This window comes from Lynx rufus, unplaced genomic scaffold (assembly GCF_022079265.1).
Source record: "Lynx rufus isolate CCGP_SWC_20201006 ecotype Redwood Valley unplaced genomic scaffold, mLynRuf1.p SCAF_7, whole genome shotgun sequence".
In the NCBI taxonomy this organism is placed as follows: Eukaryota; Metazoa; Chordata; class Mammalia; order Carnivora; family Felidae; genus Lynx; species Lynx rufus.
In genome coordinates, this window is record NW_025814889.1 from 43,302,823 (window position 1) to 43,323,667 (window position 20,845).

The 20,845-nt window shown below is 39.3% G+C and overlaps 1 protein-coding gene across 1 annotated transcript in view; it reads right to left on the reverse strand.

Moving 5' to 3' along the window:
- Window positions 1-18,451: 18,451 nt before the first annotated feature.
- LOC124501753 (pregnancy zone protein-like) overlaps window positions 18,452-20,845 on the reverse strand; it is a 47,539-nt gene continuing 45,145 nt past the window's right edge. The window contains exons 33-36 of the mRNA XM_047066202.1: window positions 20,407-20,475; window positions 19,549-19,651; window positions 19,031-19,072; window positions 18,452-18,474 (exon numbers count right to left, since the gene is read on the reverse strand). Of these exons, the coding sequence (XP_046922158.1) occupies window positions 18,452-18,474; window positions 19,031-19,072; window positions 19,549-19,651; window positions 20,407-20,475 (237 nt within the window). The remainder of the gene's footprint in view (window positions 18,475-19,030; window positions 19,073-19,548; window positions 19,652-20,406; window positions 20,476-20,845) is intronic.

Below are 20,845 nucleotides of genomic sequence, written 5' to 3' on the forward strand. Positions count from 1 at the left end.
GAAAACTTTTGTCTCCGTAATAAAAAGTGAAAGTTTCAGTGGTCACACAATCAATGTCTTTCCTCATTCTTCCTGTACGGAAAATGGATGTGATGCTTGAAGGTTTGGTGACCATCTTGATATGATGAAGCAATAGGAGGAGGTGGAGGTCTGCGTGCTAAGCAAGTCCAAAAGATAGAAAAGGCCTTGGTGTCAGCCAGCATTATTGGGCAATTGCATCAACCTTGGAATGTCAACCTATGGACTTCTTTCCTATTTGTTTAAGCAACTATTAGTTGCTTTTCTGTTATTTATTGCCAGAGGGATTCCTAGCTGATACAGAGACAGACACAAAATATTTTCTAGGTAGATAGGTCAGTGTGATGAAAAACACGGGTTTTGAAACAACATGGGGGGTTAGGTAATATGCAGGGAGAGTTAGAACCTTTTGTGCCATAAGGGAGAATTTGGATTTCATTCCACAGGCGATTTTGTAGACAGTGAAATGAGTTGGCTGTGGCAGAAACGCAATCACTCTGGTAGGAGGGGGGCACATGCGTTGGAGTAGAGCAATTTAGGAGAGAAGGAGACCAACCAGGAGGCTATTTCAGTGTTCAAGTCAGAGAAAATGAGGGCTTAAGTAAGGTTGTGACAGTGGGAAGAGGGGGAAAAAGATGGATTTGAAGTATACCAAACATGACTTAATTAGTAGTTTAATATCGATGAGCACAGTGGAGAGAAGTTATATGACTGCATTTTATCACCTGTAAGACATCATTGATATAAAGGACACCATTATCTAAGCTACTATTTAAAGAAAAAAAAAACCTCATCTAATTAAATTACGAATTTCTACTGATTGTAAAACACACCCTGATTTTGGAGATGTGAAAAGATGTGTGTCTTAGAATCACTGAAAATTGGTTAATAGCTAATCTTTATAGGTGCTATGTGCCAGTCATTTGCAGCTTACCTTAATTATGTCACTTAACATGCTCAAATATTTGTGGATTGTTTCTGAGTACACAAAAACAAGAAACTCAAACTTTTTTTTTCTTTTTCTTTCTTTTTTTTTTTTTTTAATGAACTGAGTATGACATTGATATCCAGACCTGGAAGAGATAAGAGAGACACTAATCTCACTTAGGAACATTGATAAAATGTCTTAAATGAAAAGTTAGTAAACATAATCCAACAGCACATTAAAGGAGTACTGATTTTACACCATGATCAAGTTGATTTCATTTCTGTAGAGGTAGGAAGGGATTCGAACAATATCCACTCTTTATAAAAGCACAGTGAAAGAGGAATGAATGGTTAATTCCATAATTATACAGCATTATACATGCATAATTATACATATATAGTGTCTTTACCAAGTATTTACAGTAAGTCAGAAAGACGACGAAAATGCTATCTTTACTATTCTAAGTTTGCTCTACACATTTCAGCAAATACAAATGAAGTAAACTAGGAGCATTAAGAATAAAAGGAAAAGGTGAGGGGTGCCTGGGTGGCTCAGTCGGTTAAATGTCCACCTTCATTTTGGCTCAGGTCATGATCTCACGGTTTGTGAGTTCGAGCCCCGCATTGGGCTCTGCACTGACTGTGTGGAATCTGCTTTGGATTCTGTCTTTCTCTGCCCCTGCTTTGCTTGCTTTCTCTCTCTCTCTCTCTCTCCCTCCTTCCCTCTTTCTGTCTCTCAAAATAAATAATTAAACTTAAAAAAAGGAAAAGGTGGGGCGCCTGGGTAGCTCAGTCGGTTAAGCGTCCGACTTTGGCTCAGGTCATGATCTCGCGGTCTGTGAGTTCCGGCCCTGCGTCGGGCTCTGTGCTGACAGCTCAGAGCCTGGAGCCTGTTTCAGATTCTGTGTCTCCCTCTCTCTGACCCTCCCCTGTTCATGCTCTGTCTCTCCCCATCTCAAAAATAAATAAAACGTTAAAAAAAATTAAAAAAAAAAAAAGGAAAAGGTGAAATGATGATTATTTGAATACGAGATAAGTTATACCTGGAAAATAGAAGAGAACCAACTAAGAAACTACATCAAACAATAGGAGAGTCAGTAGGTTAGCTGGACGTAAAATTAATATGCAGCAGTGTTTGCCAATATAGAAAACATCTATCAAAACTAAATCACAAAAACCCTATAATTGCACAAATCATTTGACTCAGCAGTTATATTTCTAAGAGTTCAGTCTGTTGTTTTACTAGCATTCTTGCAAAATGATGTATGTTCAAGATTATTCGTTGCAGTATTGTTTGTAGTGGCAAAAGACTGGAAACAGCCCAAATTTACATCAGAAGGGAGTTGGTTAATAAAAATATGGGACCTCCAGGGGCGCCTGGGTGGCTCAGTCGGTTAAGCCTCCGACTTCAGCTCTGGTCACGATCTCACAGTCCGTGAGTTCGAGCCCCGCGTCGGGCTCTGGGCTGATGGCTCAGAGCCTGGAGCCTGCTTCCGATTCTGTGTCTCCCTCTCTCTCTGCCCCTCCCCCGTTCATGCTCTGTCTCTCTCTGCCTCAAAAATGAATAAACGTTAAAAAAAAAAATTAAAAAAAAAAAGAAAAAAAAATATGGGACCTCCATACACTGTAATGCTGTGAGGCTGCAAAAGAAAATCCCCAGAGATCTGGAAACCTGTTTAAGATACACGGTGGGAAAATAAAAAGTGAGTTTATGTTACCTTTTATGTTAACAAGGCGGGAATAAGAATTAATAAGCATATTTGTTTGGGTATTGGCAGTTAGGAAAGTTACATAAAACACTAAGAAAAGGGGTTGCCTAAAAGGAGGAGTGAATAAAAAGTAGGCAAATCTGGAGGAAAGGTGAGGAGACAGCTTTTCACTGTGTATCTTTTCTTATGTTCTGGTATTTGAGCCACATGACTGCTACCCATTTAAAAAAAACATAAATTAAAAAAAATGTAAGGAAAATAAGCTAAGTGACTTTTGAAAAGTTGGTGGAACCCTGAACACATTCATTCCAATTTTCTGAAATTTAGCCGCACAATTTATGGACCCACAACAAAAACAAAACAAATTGTGCAGATTCACATGGCACTTTGTGTAAAAAAAAGTCACGCATTGTGCCATCATTTATTGCATACTTACTCTACACGAGGTGTTCTGTAGTTCCTGAAGCTAAAAAGCCCTGACAGAACTGAATCTAGTGAGTGATGGATGAGTAAATAAATGATGAGACCGCAGTGTAGCAAGTGCCTTGAAGGACTTAAATCTAGAGAGTTGGGGAAGGCGTAGGGGGTCACCTAAATCTGACAGAGAAAAAGTTCCTGGGTTGATACCCACGGATCTGAATTTAGAAGGAAAAGTAGAAGTTCTTCAGCTGATAGAGTGCAAAGAGGAGACAACATGGGGGGTGTGAAAGGCGTGGTCTCTCTGATGCCCTGCACACAGTCAAGGCCGCGTGTGAGGAGAAAGAGAGGAGAAACTGGGAACAGAGGAGGAGGCAGGAGGCAGAATGTAGGGATATGGCACTAAGGTAGAGGCCTTCAGACCAAAAGATTCTAAAATGGAGAAGTGACACGATCAGTTTTGTGCTCCAGAGCTATCATTCTGGTAGCAATGTGGGAGACAGATGGGCAGGTATCCAGAAAAGGAAGTGACATTTGAGCTGATCCCTGAGTAAGAGCTAGCCAGGAAAAGACTAGAGAAAAGGAGGTTTCCAGGCAGATGGAGCACTTAAGAATATGGAAGAGAGGCACCTGGTGGCTCAGCCAGTTAAGCGTCTGACTCTTGATTTCTGCTCAAGTCATGATCTCACGGTTCATGGGATCAAGTCCGTCATCAGGCTCTTCACTGACAGTGTGGAGCCTGCTTGGGATTCTCTCTCTCCCTCTCTCTCTCTCTCTCTGCCCCGATACCCTCTCAAAATAAATAAATTAAAAAAATAAAAGAATATGGAAGAAAGCCGGTGTGAATGGAGCCTGCTGTTCAGGGAGGAAAGTGACGTGAGTTTGAAGAGAAAGGTCTGGATCATGGAAGGGCATTGGATATTATTCCAATTGTAGTGAGTAGTCATTTAAAAGCATTTAAGCAAAAGAGTGGTATAATCTTATAGACATTAAAAAAAACCACACACACCACGATTGCTATGTAGAGAACGGATTTAAGAGACCAAGAAGATAAGGGAAGAGATCAGAAAGAAGGTTCTTATAAGGTGAAAGATAATGGTGCTTCAGGTTAGGATCTAGAATGGAGGTAGAAGGAGTAAATATAATTCATTAAGTCATGATACCGTCATTACCAAGACAGTTGACGTAGGAGGAGAGGAAAAGTAAGAAGGAGGGGGGCAAGAGCTGAGTTGATGTGTTTAGGAGACATCCAAGTAGAGATGTCTACAAGATATTTCCATCTTTAATAGGAATATCCCAGAGTGTGATACTGTGCTCTTACTGTAACCCATCAGGTGGCATATGTTTCAATTTTTCCCATTTTTGGCAACGTTAAATTTGGTCACTTGATTAAGGTGGTATGGGCCAGACTTCCGGTCTATGTTTTTTTTTTTCCCTTTATAACTAATAAATATTTTATGTACTCCCAGACTCATCAAAATTTCAATGTATTCATTTATTTGTTTATGCCAATATGGAGCCATGGTTTCCTAGTTTATTTAATGGGTTATACGTTATTACTACCATTATCTGGGTGCTCAAACTGTCCCCCATTTGGCCAGGAAAACTCTTTTTAAGTTGGCTTCTGCGTCCTTGTGACATGTCCTTATCATTCTTTGAGCAATTCTTTATTTTCAGGTCTAGGATAGTTCAGGCTCATCTTATAATTTATCTTCCCCAAACCTGGAATCAGCATTTCTTGAAGGAATGGTTTTTGGCTGTTTTTAGAGGATGATCTTAAACATCAAAAACTGAGCTTGTGGGTCTACCCGCGATTTTAGGGGTGTTAGTACTTCAGGCTCTCTCAGCAAACAGCTAAAGAACGTCTTATGTTTAAACATATACGCATACATACACCCATACGTACCCTGATTGGCTTCTTTTTTAAAAAAAAATTTTTTTTTAACCTTTGTTTATTTTTTTGACACAGACAACGGACGGGAGAGAGTCAGAGAGAGCGGCAGGCACAGAATCCGAAACAGGCTCCGAGCGACGGGCACGGAGCCCGACGTGGGGCTCGAACTCGCGGACCGTGAGATTTCGACCTGAGATGCAGTCAGACGCGCAACCAACTGAGCCACCCAGGCGCCCCCTGATTGGCTTCTGACAGCCCACACAGATAGACGACCCCATCCATAAAAACGCCCTTCTCCTCTTATTCTGGCTCTGACAGCTTGAGCCAGGCCACCCCCCTCGGTGAACATTCTCACCGTCGTTAAGGTTGTACACTCCGCTCACCTACTGTCTTCTCTTTAATTCCGGGTGACATCTGGCTTGCCTGGCTCCACCTAGTGGCGTTAGGCTGAATTGTTCAGGAAATGAGGGGAAGCAGGAGACCGCTGATTTTTTTTACTTCTTTTGTGACTTACCGCATTTTTCAAATTTACTTCAGTAGATACGTGCCATTTACAAAATAAAATACACGTCCATGCAGACATAGGCCTAGATAGATATGTCGAATTAGCTTGCTAAAATGCTGTTTGTTCTGTGAGGGCAAGCATTTAAGGTTAATTTCTTCAGGGATTGCTTAATTAGTATCGAGTCAAAATAGAAAAAAAAAATAGTTGCAAAAGAAAAGAGAGAAACAGGATGGTAGGTATGATGAATTGAGCCCCAGGAAAGTTTATTTTTCAAAAATTTGCTCTTTTTTTCCCATAAAAATGGGATGAATTTCAACATATTGATTAGTTGAGGTAAGAGATCTAAGAGAGAGAGAGAGATTAAGTAAATTTATTTAATCAATTAAATAAAGCTTCATGTCCCAAACAGAACTGGTGGGATTATCCTCAAGCAAGAGGAGGGCACATCTTCTCTGACTCAGAAAGGATAGAAGGTAGGATTCGTGTAGGTTCTTATCTGCTTGGGATGGTAGAAAGGAACGTTCCGGTGCCCTTAGCTGGTACACTTGATTTGTTTTTCAGTTAAATATGAGGCATATATTGAGAGTAAGGAAGGAATAGTGGCCAAAAGGGTCTGAAAGTTGGAATGGGAGTTTGGACTAATTGCTGAGGTCCAAGGAGAGAGACACAGAGGCCTTCAAGATTCACGTGAAGTTGAAAGTTATATATAGCTTTTCTTTTAAAAAATAAAATTGACTTTTTAAGACGTTTCAGATTCATAGCAAAATCTAAAGCACAGAAAGTTCCTGTACCCCTACCCCCATACACTCAGCCTCCCCCACAAACAACACCCTGCCTCAGAGTGGTACCGTTGTTGCAAATAACACATTATTATCACCCAAAGTCCATAGTTTACATTAGGGTTCACTCTTGGCGTTGTGTATCCTATGTGTTTTGACCAATGTATCGCGACATGTATCTACCATTACAGTATCATACAGAATAGTTTCACTGCCATAAAAGTCCTCTGTGCTCTGCTAGACTCACCCAACCCTCCTCTTTAACGACTAGCAGTCGCTGATCTTTTTACTCTGTAGTTTTGCCTCTTCTAGAATGTTACATAGTTGGAATCATTCAGTCTGTAGCTTTTCACATTTGGTTCCTTTCACTCCATGTCTTTTCATGGATGATCGATAGCTCTCTTCTTTTTAGTGGTAGATAATGTTCTATTATCTGGATGCCTCACAGCTTATTTATCTATTCCCCTGCTGAAGGACATCTTGGTCGCTTCCAGGTTTGGCAATTATGAGTACAATTTCTAGAAGCATCTGTGGGCAGGTTTTTGTGCGGACATAATTTTCCAGCATGTTTGGGTAAATACCAAGGAGTGCAATTGCTGGATTGTATGGTAAGAGTAAATTTAGTTTTGCAAGATTCTGCCGGACTGTCTTCCAAAGTGGCTTCCTGTTCCACATTCTTACCAGCATTTGGTGTTTTTCAGTGTCTTAAATTTTTGTCATTCTAATAGGTATGTAGCGGTAACTTATTGTTTTGATTTTCATCTCCCTAATGACATACAGTGTGGGGCATGTTTTCATATGTTTATTTGCTACCTATATATCTTCTTTGGTGAGATATATATTCAGGTTTTTGACCATTTCTTACTCAAGTTGTTTGTCTTCTTATTATTGAGTTTTAAGAGTTTACAAAAATATTTTGGATAACAGTCCTTTATCAGTATGTCTTTTACACATATTTTCTTCCAGTCTCTGGCTTGTCTTCTCATTCTATTGACAGCATCTTTTACAGAGCAGATTTTTAATTTTAGTGAAGTCCAGTTTATCAATTATTTCTTTCATGGATTATGACTGTGTTATTGTATCTAAAGTCATTGGCATACCCAAGGTCACCTAGGTTTTCTTCTATGTTATCTTCTGGGGTTTTATAGCTTTGTATTTTACATTTAGATCTATGATACCCTTTCAGTTCATTTTTGTGAAGAGTATAAGGTCTGTGTCTGGACCCTGTCCTTTTTTTCCTCCCTCTCTCCTTCCCTCCCTTCTTTTTTCCTCCCTCCCTCCCTCCCTTCCTTCCAGCACCATTGGTTGAAAAGACTGTCCATTCTATTATATTGCCTTTGCTCCTTTGTGAAAGATCATGTGAATTAATTTCTCAGCTCTCTGTTCTGTTCCACTGACTATTTGTCTTTTCTTTCACCAATACCATATTGTCTTAATTACTTTAGCTTTATAGTGAGTCTCAAAGTTGGGTGGGAGGTGTCCTCCTAACCTTGTTCTTTTCCTTAAATATGGTGTTGGGTCTTTTGCCTCCTTATATAAACTTTAGAATTAGTTCGTTGATATCCACAAAATAACTTGCTGGAACTTTGATTGGGATTGCATTTAGTAATGAGATCAAGTTGGAAAGACTGACAGCCTGACAATATTGAATCTTCCTATTCACGAACATGGAACATCTCTTCATTTATTTAGTACTTAGATTTCTTTCATCAGAGTTTTATAGTTTTCCTCACACAGGTTTTATGGATATTTTGTTGGATATATACCTTAAGTATTTCACTTTTGGGTGGGGTGCTTATGTAAATGGTATTGTGTGTTTAATTTCAAATTCCACTTCTTCATTGTTGGAATATAGGGAAGCAGTTGGCTTTTTATATTCACCTTGTCTCCTGCAACCTTATTTTAGTTCTAGGAGGGTTTTTTGTTGCTGATTCCTTCACGTATCTACACAAACAACCATGTTCTCTTTGAACAGAGACAGTTTTATTCTTTTGCACTCCATATAACTTTTCTTTCTTTTTTTTTTTTTGGCCTTATTGTATCAGGTAGGACTTCCAGGATGATGTTGGAGAGGAGTGGTGAGAGGGGATATCCTTCCCTTTCTTCTGATCTTCTGGGAAAGTTCCAATTTCTCACCATTACGTGTGATCTTGGCTGTAGGTTTTTAGTAAATGTTCTTTGTGAACTTCAGGAAGTTCTCTATTCCAGAGTTTTTATTATGAATGGGTATTGGGTTTTTTCAAATGCTTTTTCTGCATTTATGCAGACAAATATGACGATATAATTTTTCTTCTTTAGCCTGTTCATGTGATGATTAATTGATTTTCCAATATTGAACTGGCCTTGCATACCTGGGATTAATCCCACTTGGCCATTGTGTATAATTCTTTGATACATTGTTGGATTTGATTTACTAATACTTTGTTGAGAATTTTTGCACGTATGCTTATGAGACATATTGCTCATATGTACAAACTACATATTGTAGTTCAAACTGCATATTGTAGTTTTCCTATAATGTGTTTGTCTTGTTTTGGTAACAAATTAATACTGGGCTCATGAAATAAGTTAGGAAGTATTTCCCCTGCTTCCATCTTCTGGAAGAAATTATAGAGAATTGGTATAAATCCTTCTTTAGATATTTGGTAGAATTCACCAGTCAACTGTCTGGGCCTGGTGGTTTCTGTTTTGGAAGGTTATTAGTTACTGATTCAATTGTTAAAATAGATACAGACCTATGCAAATTGTCCATTGCTACTTTTGTGAGTTTTTTCAGAAGTGTCTTTCAAGGAATTGGCTAGTTTCATCTGGGTTATCAAGTGTGTAGGCAGAGAGTTGCCCATAGTATTCCTTTATTATCCTTCTGAGGTCCATGAGATCTTAGTAGTGTCTCTGCTTTCAGTTCTGATATTAGTAATTTGGGTCATCTTTCTTTGTTAGTTAGCTTAAAGAGGATTGTTAATTTTATTGATCTTTTCAAAGAAGCAGTTTTTGGTTTCACTGATTTTCTCTTCTGATTTCCTCTTTTTAGTTTCATTGGCTTCAGCTCTAATTGTTAAATAATTTTTTTTTCTTATGCCTACTTTGGATTTAATTTGCTCTTCATTTTCTGATTTCTTAAGATGGGAGCTTTGACTATTGATTTTAAGAGTTTATTTTTTCTAGAATATGCCTTCAATGCAGTGAATTTCCATCTAAGCACTGTTTTCACTGTGTCCCACAAATTGTGATAAGTTGTATTTTTACTTTCATTTAGTTCATAATACTTTAAAATTTTCTTGAGATTTCTTTGTTGACTCGTGTATTCTTTAGAAATATGTTCTTAAATCTCCAAGTATTTTATTTCCAAGTTATCTTTCTATTATTGATTTCTAGTTCAATTCCATCGTGGTTTATAAGCAAGCATTGTATGATTTCTACCCTTTTAAACTTGTTAAGGTGCATTGTGTGGCCCAGAATGTGATCTGTTTTGATGAATATTTCATGTGAGCTTGAGAAGAATGTGTATTCTGCTGATTTGGAATTAGGTCGTCTATAGATGTCAATTATATCCAGTTGATTGATGATGCTGTTGAGTTCAACTACATCCTTACTGATTTTCTGCCTGCTGTAACGGTCCATGTCTGATAGAGTGTAGTTAATGTCTTCAACTATTGTCGTAGATCCGTCTATTTCTCCTTGCAGATTCATCAGTTTTTCCATCATATATTTTGGTGTTCTGTTGTTAGGCACATATGCAGTAAGAACTGTTACTCTTTTGCAGAGCTGATCCCTATGTCATTCTGGAATGGTCCTCTTTATCCTTGATAGTTTTCCTCGATCTGCTGTCTACTCTATCTGAAATTAATATAGCTATTCCTGATTTCTTTTGGTTGGTGTTGGCATGCTATGTCTTTCTCCCTTCCTTTAGTCTGAATTTATATGTGTCTTTATATTTAAAGTGGATTTCTATTTATTTATTTATTTATTTATTTACGAGAGAGCGGAGAGGGAGGAGAGGTAAAGGAGGGGAGAGAGGGAGAATCTTAAGTCACCTGCATGCCCAGCAGAGAGCCAGAGTTGAGGCTTGATCTCATGACACTGAAATCATGACCTGAACTGAAACTAAGAGTCAGACACTTAACCGACTGAGCCATCCAGGAAACCCTAAATGTTTTCTTGAAGATCACCCTATGTTTTCTTGAAGATAACATAGCTGGGTTTTATTTTTTGATCCATTCTGACAATCTTTCTTTCTTTCTTTCTTTTCTTTCTTTCTTTCTTCCTTTTTTTAAAGTAGGCTTCATGCCCAACATGGGGCTCGAACTCACAACCCTGGGATCAAGATTCAGATGCTCTACCAACTGAGTCAGCCAGGCATCCCAACCTCTGTTTTTAACTGGTATATTTAGACCATTGACCTCTAATGTGTTTGTTATTGATATAGTTGAGTTAATATCTATAATTTCTACTGTTTTACATGTGTTGCCCTTATTGTTTTTGTCCTACTTTTGTCTTCCACTCATTTTTCTGAAATTTGTGATTTTAATTGGGCTTTTTATGAGGCCATATATTTTTAGTGGTGACAGTCTTTATTATTGTGTCATTTCTTTCAGCTGCAGATAGCTGAGTCGGTCCTCTTTTGGGATTTGACAGAATCTAGTATTTCCACTGGAGTGCCTAAGTCATACCCGGTCAGCACAGAGCCTGTCACAAGGCCGATCCCATGACCTGGGAGATCATGACCTGAGCCAAAATCAAGAGTCAGACGCTTAACAGACTGAACCACCCAGGCGTCCCGAGTTGTATTTTATTTTAATTAATTAAAGCTAAGTTTTTGAGCTTGCTGAACAAATTCTTATTGCGAATTATATAATTTGCTTTTTAAAAACAACACCACAAAGTTGGGACTGTTACTATCTCTCTTTCTAAAAAAAATTTTTTTTAACGTTTATTTATTTTTGAGACAGACAGAGACAGAGCATGAATGGGGGAGGGTCAGAGAGAGGGAGACAGAATCCGAAACAGGCTCCAGGGTCCGAGCTGTCAGCACAGAGCTTGATGCGGGGCTTGAACTCACGGACTGCGAGATCATGACCTGAGCTGAAGTCGGACGCTTAACCGACTGAGCCACCCAGGCACCCCTATCTCTCTTTTTTAGATAAGAAAACTGAAATATTGAGTTGATTAGCACATGGCCTATAAGTAGTCTAATCAGCATTCAAACTCAAGCAGGACTGATATTCAACATATATTTATTGACTGCATACAGGTGTTGTTCTAGGTTCTGAACGTGTCAGTGACTAAAACAAAGTCTATTCTCGTGGTGGAGCTCTATTCTTGAGGAGAGAGAAAAATTGTAAACAAATGATATGTATATGGTGCCTCGTGCTGTGGAGAAAAGTAAAGCAGGATAAGGTGGACAGGGAGTGTGTGTGTGTGTGTGTGTGCACATGTGTGTATATACTTTGTGTATGTGCTTTGTGTTGGAGCCTTCTCCTTCAAGATGACATTTAAATTTTTTTTTCAACTTTTATTTATTTTTGGGACAGAGAGAGACAGAGCATGAAAGGGCGAGGGGCAGAGAGAGAGGGAGACACAGAATCGGAAACAGGCTCCAGGCTCTGAGCCATCAGCCCAGAGCCCGACGCGGGGCTCGAACTCACAGACGGTGAGATCGTGACCTGGCTGAAGTCGGACGCTTAACCGACTGCGCCACCCAGGCGCCCCACAAGATGACGTTTAAACAAAGACCTAAAGAAGTGAAGGTGTAAAACATACAGATTCCATGAAACAGAATTGTGTGGCGGGGGGGTGTTTGAGGAAGAGTAAGGAGGCTGGGAAGGCTGGAACAGGGTGACTGAAGGGAAGTGAGTAGGATAGAAGTCAGACGGTAGTAGGTAGAGAATGGGATGTTGATCACGTGGGGCCCATAAGCCATTCCAAGGCTTTGTCTCTTATTCTGAGCTATTTGAAGTATCTTGTGGATCACTTGAAAAGTTGTTACTTTAGGGGCGCCTGGGTGGCTCAGTCGGTTAAGCGTCCAGCTTCCTGGCTCAGGTCATGATCTTGCGGTCCATGGGTTTGAGCCCCGTGTTGGGTTCTGTGCTGACAGCTCAGAGCCTGGAGCCTGCTTCAGATTCTGTCTCCCTCTCTTTTTCTGTCCCTCCCCTGCTCACGTTCTGTCTCTGTCTCTCTCTCAAAAATAAATAAACGTTAAAAAGTTCGGAAAAAAGATTGGTACTTTAGAGAATACATTGTGGGGACAGAGGTGCTAAACTGGGGGCTATCAGTCAGGAAATTACTGCAATAATCCACGTAAGTGATAAAGCCAGTGTGGGCTAGGGAGACGACAATGGAAGTAATGAGAAGTAACCAGATTCTAGACATATTTTGGAGGTAGAGCTGCTATGATATAGCAATTCCAAGGTTTTCGTCTGATTAGGTGAAGAATGAATTTACATTTATTGATATTGGATAGGCTCTGGAAAGAGCAGTTTTCTATTTTTTTTTTTTTAATGGAGAAGTCAGGATTTCTGTTTTGAATGTCTTAGGTTTATAATGTCAAACAGACATTTACATGTAGTTGTTGAGTGGACAGTTGTATTTACAACTCCATAGTTATATAGGGTGGCTCACGCTAAATAAAAGCTTGGAGGTTATCAGCATACCGATGGCAATAGTGTTTAAAGCATAAACCTTGGGTGAAATGCCCATGGAGCGAGCACCGACAGAGAGAAAGTTCCAAAGATAGGCGTTTACTACCCACTTTTTCCTTCTCTTCATTTTTTTCTCCTTCAGCAACTATTGTATGTTCTCTGACAGACACAAAGACTACTGATGTGATATGGAAAATTAATAGAAGTCTTTTCATTCACCACCTTTCCTACGTTTCTAAAGTAAGAATTCTGTGAAAGGCCGATCCACAAGATATTAGAATTGCCCACTTACAAACCTAAAATTCGTATGGAACCATAAGAGACCCTGAATAGCCAGAGCAATCTTGAGCAAGAAGAACAAAATGAGAGGCATCACACTTCCTGATTTCCAACTGTATTACAGAGCCACAGAAATCAAAACAGTAGGGTACTGGCATAAAAACAGACACGTCGGCCAATGGAACAAAACAGCGCAGATATAAACCCACACGTTTATAGTAAATTGATCTTGAACAAGGGGAGCGAGATCATATGGGGCAAGGAAAGTCTCTTCAATAAATGTTGTGGGGAAAACTGGATATCTACATACAAAAGAAGAAGGTTGTGCCCTTTTCTTACACATACACAGCCATCAGTTCAGAATGGATTAAGACTTAAGCATACAACCGTAAAACTCCTAGAAGAAAACGGAGAACAAGTGTCTTGGCAATGATTTCTTGGATATGACACTAACAGCACAGGCGACAAAAGCAAAAACAAATGGGACAACATCAAACAAAAGCGCTTCTGCGCAGCAAAGGGAATCATTAGCAAAGTGAAAAGGCAGCCTGTGGAATGGGAGAAAATAGTTCACGAATCATGTGTCTGATAAAGGGTTAGTATCCAAAGTAATAAGGAGCTCACATGACTCAATAGCAACAGCCCCCCAAAACAACCCCTCTGCCACTCAAATCCCCCAAAACAACACCAAAAAATGATTAAAAATGGGCAAAAGACCATTTCTCCAGAGAAGACATACAAACGGCCTACAGGTAAGTGAAAAGATGTTCAACATCAATAATCATCAGGAAAATGCAAATCAAACCCACGATGAGATAGTACCTCACAACTGTTAGGACAGCCATTCTGAAAAAGTCAAAAGCTAAGTGTTTAGAAGGATGTGGAGAAAAGTGACCCCTTATACCTGTTGGTGGAAGTGTAAATTGGTAAAGCCATTATGGAAAACAGGTATTTATAGAAATACCACATGATCCAGCAATCTCACTTCTGGGTATATACCCAAAATAATTGGAATCAGGATCTCAAAGAGCTTTGTGAGTTTCCATGTTTATTGCAGCATTAGTTACAATAACAAAGACATGGAAACAACCTAATTGTCTATAGACAATAGAATAAAGAAAATGCGTGTATACATGTAGTGGAATAGACTCAGTTCTAAAAAAAGAAGGAAATCCTGCCATTTGCTACTACATGGATGAACTTGAAAGACGTCATGCTAAAGGAAAGAAACCAGACACAGAAGAACAAATGCTCAATGGTCTTACTTATATCAGAAATCGAAAACAGTGAAACTCAACAGGCAGAGAGTAGTGTTACCAAAAGCTGAGGGTAAGGGGAATCAGGGAGACGTTGGTTAAAGGGTATATGGTTGCATTCATGCAAGATGAAGAAGGTTAGAAATCTGTAGAGCATAGTGCATATAGTTAACAATATTGTGTGCTTAAAAATGTCTTAGAAGAGAAGATCTTAGATTAAATGTTCTTATCAAAAAAGAAAGAGGGAAGAAACGGATGACAGTCACATCTATGGTATTGTATATGGTGGTGGCTTCATAAGTATATACATACATATCTTCAAACTCATCAAGGTGTATACATTAACTATATATGGCTTTTTGTATGTCAATCATAACTCAAGAAAATTAACTACTTAGAAATAAAGGAAGGAAGGAAGGAAGGAAGGAAGGAAGGAAGGAAGGAAGGAATTAACTGACTACGCTAGGCCTTGAATTAGTCATAGTGGTTTCACAATAATGGTAACTACGAATAAGAAATTTCAACTTTCGGGGTAAGGAAATAGAAGTTTTGACAATTTTTAAGAACACTTACTGCTGTAGCAGATATGAATTAGGAACCACAAACTGTGTCATTCAAAACGTGTACCACTTTTTAAATGAAATCCAATTCTGTTTCCATTTTTCCAAATTTCTGGGTGAGAATTAATCTCAGTTTTTATTAGGGCTTTTCTCACACTGGGATTTGTAAAGCAAAATGTCTGGGAAGGTTGCTTTACTGTTCGCTTGAAATGGTTACTCTTGATGTGACTGTGTCATTGTCCAACCCCCCAGCCCCTTTGAAGCCTGGCCGTTTGGGCGCAAGAATGTTTGCTGAGACTGGGAGCTCTTTGGTTCAGGGTGGCCTCACATAGTCATTTAACTCAGAGGTCCTATCTTTCCCCCGGGTGCAATGAGGGAGAGGACCCCAGATGCCCACTATCTCGGGTCGCACAAACCTCCACCCACCTCCTGGTTTTGGATTCTCCCTGCCAGCTGGGCTCCTCCTCTTCCCTCCCTGCAAAAGACTTCTTTCTTCTCTTCATGAGCGCCCAGAGTGATTTGCTCAGATAGGCAGGGCTTTCACATAGTTATCTTTAAGCAACCTCTACTTCTGACCTTGAAAATTCTTTTAAAGCCAAAGAACACAAGGTCCTGGCTACACTTTGAAATAGGGAAGGGAAAAACAAGGGATCGGAATCAGCACAGATCACATTCTTTTCAAATCCTTTTGAGGAGTGAAAACAAAACACCAGTTCATATTTCAATAAGTTGCCCTTCCATGTTATTCAGGGAAGGAAGCTGGGAAACAGAAATATTTCACTTATTTTGGGAGAAGCAAAATGAGCACGCAGAGTTTCAGTTCAGGTATGTGTGTGTGTGTGTGTGTTTGTGTCTGTGTGTGTATATTTTGGGGGCGGAATATATCATATATATCATATATATATATCTTTTGGGGGGAAAAAGAAAGGAAAAGATAAAGGGGGAGAACAGGCTAGTTATCATTTTGGTAATTTCCATTTTTACATGTACATCTCTATAACCTCACATTATTGGATAAAAACATGCAGAGACTTCTGGTGCTTGGCTCCCATGTCATGATTTTCATGGATAAATTTACCATCTCCCTGATTTCTTCTTTGGTCCCTATTTGATAATGCCATTACTGTCCCACACATATATTTTCCCTGTTTGTGCAAGCAAAAATCTGGTCCTAGAAATATGGAATTTTAATCCTAGGATTCAATAAAGAGCCCTAGCATTAAAAGACTTAACTCTTTTTCTGGGAACTGTAAAATGTTGGAAAAGTATGTTAATCTCTGGTTCTTCTCCCTTTCCTTATGTAAAAGTGGATCTTGACCTCATAAAAAAGGGATCAGAATTCGTAGTGATAAATTACGAATAAACTGTGTTTATTCTTCTCTCTTTGGAAAACCTAGGATGAAATAAAAAAGCATTCTGGATTAGGGAAAGGATTTCTTAGCCTCCTGGCTGACCTGCCCTCCCATCCTCCCTCTTGTCTTCCCATCTAATCCCTGTGATTGAGAAACCTCTGTTTCTTACCAAATTCTCACGTTTGAATTCAGATCTTTTGGGTCATCTTTAAAGATTTCTTCTAAATTTTCCATTTTGAAACTCTGTGCCTTGATTCTGAGGAAGGCCAAGGAGAATGGTTTTTCACACTGTTTCTAGTCTTTTTTCAGGAACAGAGAATTAGATTTCATTTTTTTTTGGCAATGCGACTTCATAGGAAATATTATATTCATGCATCAGGATGCACAGAATATCTAATTATTTCTCTCTTTCTGATGTTAGCAATCATTGGTGTCCAAGACTTAGATACATTATTTCATTATGAGTTGCAAAATGGGTTTAGATAAAATTAGAAAACATAGAAAAGTCTCTGAGATGTTTAAAATGCTATGCAAATATAAAATTACATCAATATTGAATTTTCTTATGAAGGAGGAGGAGACCCACATAAGAGAGAAATAAAAAGTAAATAGACAAAATTCCTCCAACCCTTATGGGTTGAGAATTCTTTGATAAAGAGGACAGCAATTGAAAGATAATTGGGCTTCTGAATAAAATGTACACCCATTTCCCTCTTTTTCTTTTCTCAACCCCTTTTAAAGGATGCTGAAGACAAGAAGAAACACACAGTAGGGCTGAAAGTGAAAGGGGGTATCAGGTAAGAGTTCTCCACCATTACCCTCCACAGAACATCGATTTTAGCAGTTATGAGAGTACCCTGGGGGGAGTTGGGAAGTCCAATGGGGAAGTTCTGGCCCACTGTTGGGAAAGCATCCAAGAATAGATGCACTGAAAAAGGTAAGAGGAATATTTTTACTTTGCCTTCATCACCGTTCCCTAAAGCAGCACATTTTTGGTGGCAGGAGAGACCCCTGTGGCCTGCGACTTTTCCCATGGGGGAAAGTGAGAGCATACTGAGTGCCCCATTAAAGTTGGGCTTGGTCATGTGACTTGCTTTAGCCAATAGAATGCAAATGAAAGTTATATACACCGCATTTGAGGCAAAGCTTTTTTTTTTTTAATGTTTATTTACTTTTGAGAGAGAGAGCTGGAGAGTGAGCAGGGGGAAGGGCAGAGAGAGAGGGAGACAGAGAATCCCAGGCAGGCTCTGCTCTGCCAGTGCAGACCCCGATGTGGGGTTCAAACGCACGAACTGCACCGTGAGATCATGACTTGAGCCCAAATCAGGAGTCCAGTGCCCAACCGACTGAGCCCCCCGGGTGCCCCTGAGCCAAAGCTTTCTGACCCATTGCTTGATTCAGCTCTTTCTCTTTCCCCTCTTCCATGAGAATAGTTTATCCTCATAACAATACTTTGAGATAGGGTCTGTTATTCCCATTTCTTTGTGAGGAATCCGAAGCAGAGAGTTGAGTCACAGCCCCAGTCATTCAGCTGGTGAGACAGGGATAGAGTCAGAATTTGACTGTAGGTAGTCTGGCCCCAGTGTCTAGATTTTAGCCACTGCACAATACTGCCTGTCACCAACACATTTTCTTACTCCCATCACTTTAGTCTCCTGTGAAGTCCATTTCTGATGGACTTTCTTAAGGACCAAGATAAACATTTCTTGCTTCCTCTCCAAAAATATTTATGCCTAACTAATCAATACCACTTACTTACCTCCGTCTAAACAAAGGCTTCCTAGACCAATGAATGAGTTTTTTCCCTAAGATTTCTCAGAACATAAACTATTTTCAGTTATTCTCTGTTCGACTTTATATGCAATAGCCACAGCTGAACTATCAGCAGATGTTACACATCTGTATTCTTCACATTATTTAAAACAACATAACATTTCATGTAAGCATGTAATTGATATTTGATAAATGAACGATTGAACAAATGATAGCTTGACCAGAAACATATTTATTCAACAAGCCTCTTTGATGTCTGTTTCACAGACACAAACGACTCCATTTCTTCTCAACAGAAGCATAGGACAGGGAATCCAACAAAATATGGAGCCTAAATACGGTCTTCAAACATTGCCATGCTCTGCATCTATGGAGGGAAGAGAAACATAGGAAGGTGGTGGGGTTTCCTCAGGAACATTCCCTCAGCTGAGCCTGGGCTAGAACAGAGGTTGGCACACTTTTGTTGTCAAAGGGCGTATGGTAAATATTTTGGATGTCGCAGGCCATGTGGCTTATGCCATAACTATTCAACATATGAAAACAGCTGTAGAAAATAATGCAATGAGCGTGGCTCTGTTCCAATAAAAACTTCATTTACAAAAATAGGTGTTGGGCTAGATTTGGCAGGAGAATTAAATAGTTGTCCCTTGGGCTGAAGGGGACGGATTAGCTGTGATGTAAAATGTTGCCTGTCAGTGAAAGCTATCCTACAAACAAACACACAAACAAAACTTATCGACTTTACTGATAACGGTGTGGCTATCTGAAATTGGAGAGGCCACAGTTTTCTCTTTGTGTGAGCATGTGCCACGTGAACTGTCTTGGGTCTAGGAAAAGACTTGCAGAGAATTTTAAATTTAGAAGAAACTTTAGGGAGCATAGTTCATGCGGAATGAGGGTGGTCCTGGCGTGTGACCTCTTACCTGTGCTGCAGGGGGCGATGTACTCAGCAAAGGCAGACTCATCTGAAAGAATCGTTGGATGAAAGGAGACAAAAAACAAATCTATAAACGGGAGCCCATACTAAGTCTGTTCACTTTATTTTTGGAGACAAGTACATACAGGATTGTCAAAACTCTACATAAATACACAAGTGTTGAACAGGATAGTTAAAATATCTATATTCGAACATTCACCTGTCATAAACTGCCTTTCCTTGTTACATTATCTTTTTATGTGGATTATGTTCCCTATGTCTCTAAAATATGTGAGAGCAGTGTCCAGATATTATCTTTCTTCTTAAATTTCTAAGTTTCTGACTCAGTAGATAGTGATGAACTTGTTCCACTAATAGCTGCTACAATATGTATCTTAGAGCAAAGAGACAAACAGATGTAGTACTGACCAAATGGACTAAAACTAGGATCTGTTGTAACAACGGATTCTATTTCTTGGCTCTGGGTTGAGACTTATTTAGTTGTTTCAGTTTCTTCTCACTTACCTGTCTCATAGTAATCATAGACTTTGACAATCGCTGGCTTCAGGTCCCTTACTGGGATATCTTGCAGAACCGTGAAAGAAAAGCTGAGTGTCTGATTTGCTACCTAAAAGGACAAGTGGGAGTAATGAAGAGTCTAGAAAGTGTCCTTCCCTCTTCCTTGAGTAAATTATATTCTTTCTTTGCTCTCTGACTCTCATGCACTGGTGTCTTTTAGGTGAGCAAACATTTATGGGTGACAAGATGGGATTTCACATGCAACTTTGGAGACACTTTACTGTGAACAAAATTCCCCAGATTTTCTCCTAAATAGCTGAGGCAATCTACATTCTCTGGTAGGCTTAGCAATGAGATTAACTCTCTGGGCCTATGTGAGTGTTTGCCAAGATGCAGAGACTTGGCTTCGTAACATCTGTAATTATCAAGCTATTCTTTTTGTGTGACTGGCTAAGACATTCCCTTTGCTTTATAGTCAGATTTGAAGGTATTCATGAAGTCTACATTTTATTTTATCTTATAGAGGGATGTATTAGGATGTTTACACTATCATTAATCAACCACTATCGTACATTTATTCTTTGGGGGGAGGTCTCTGAAATAACAGACACAATAACCTTTTTGTTCATTGATGTTCTACTTGCAATTTCATAGACATATTCATTTTCCAATCTGAACATAATTAAAGGGAGCAGAACACTCCATGGGTCTAAAAGGAGATTTTTATTCTTTTAGAATAAAGGAACTTTCTGGAAAGGTGCAACTAATTACTGCTTACCTCATATCACTTATTTTCTAATGAAGAGACCCACTTGAAAAGACCACCGTGATGTATAGTCTCAGCCAAAATGTCAGAGCTCTTACCTGTTCCACATAAATGAGGACATGATTATTGCTGACTTCCGTCCTGCTCACATGACTAGATCTTTCGAGCTGAAGAAAATTAGAAAATTTAAAAAGTCAGCAAATGAGAGAAGATTGTAGTAAGGGACAAACGTCCAAATGATGTCAGGGATAGGATTCTTATAAGTCATTTTCATGATTAAATAGCCAGGGTACATTAAAGATATGAAACATGGGTGGGGGGGGCGGAAATCACATTTGGATACAGGCTTCAGTGTTATCATGTCTTGACCACGAAAAAATCATCTGGCTTTCTGTGATGAGAAGGAAGCCAGTATTTTCAGATCAGGATTTCAATATCCAAGTTACACATTAGGCCCTCTGGCATCTTTAATGATTCTAGTTCACTTTGCTTCTGTCGTTGCCAAATGTTTGAGAGCATATCAGCCAATCTGATACT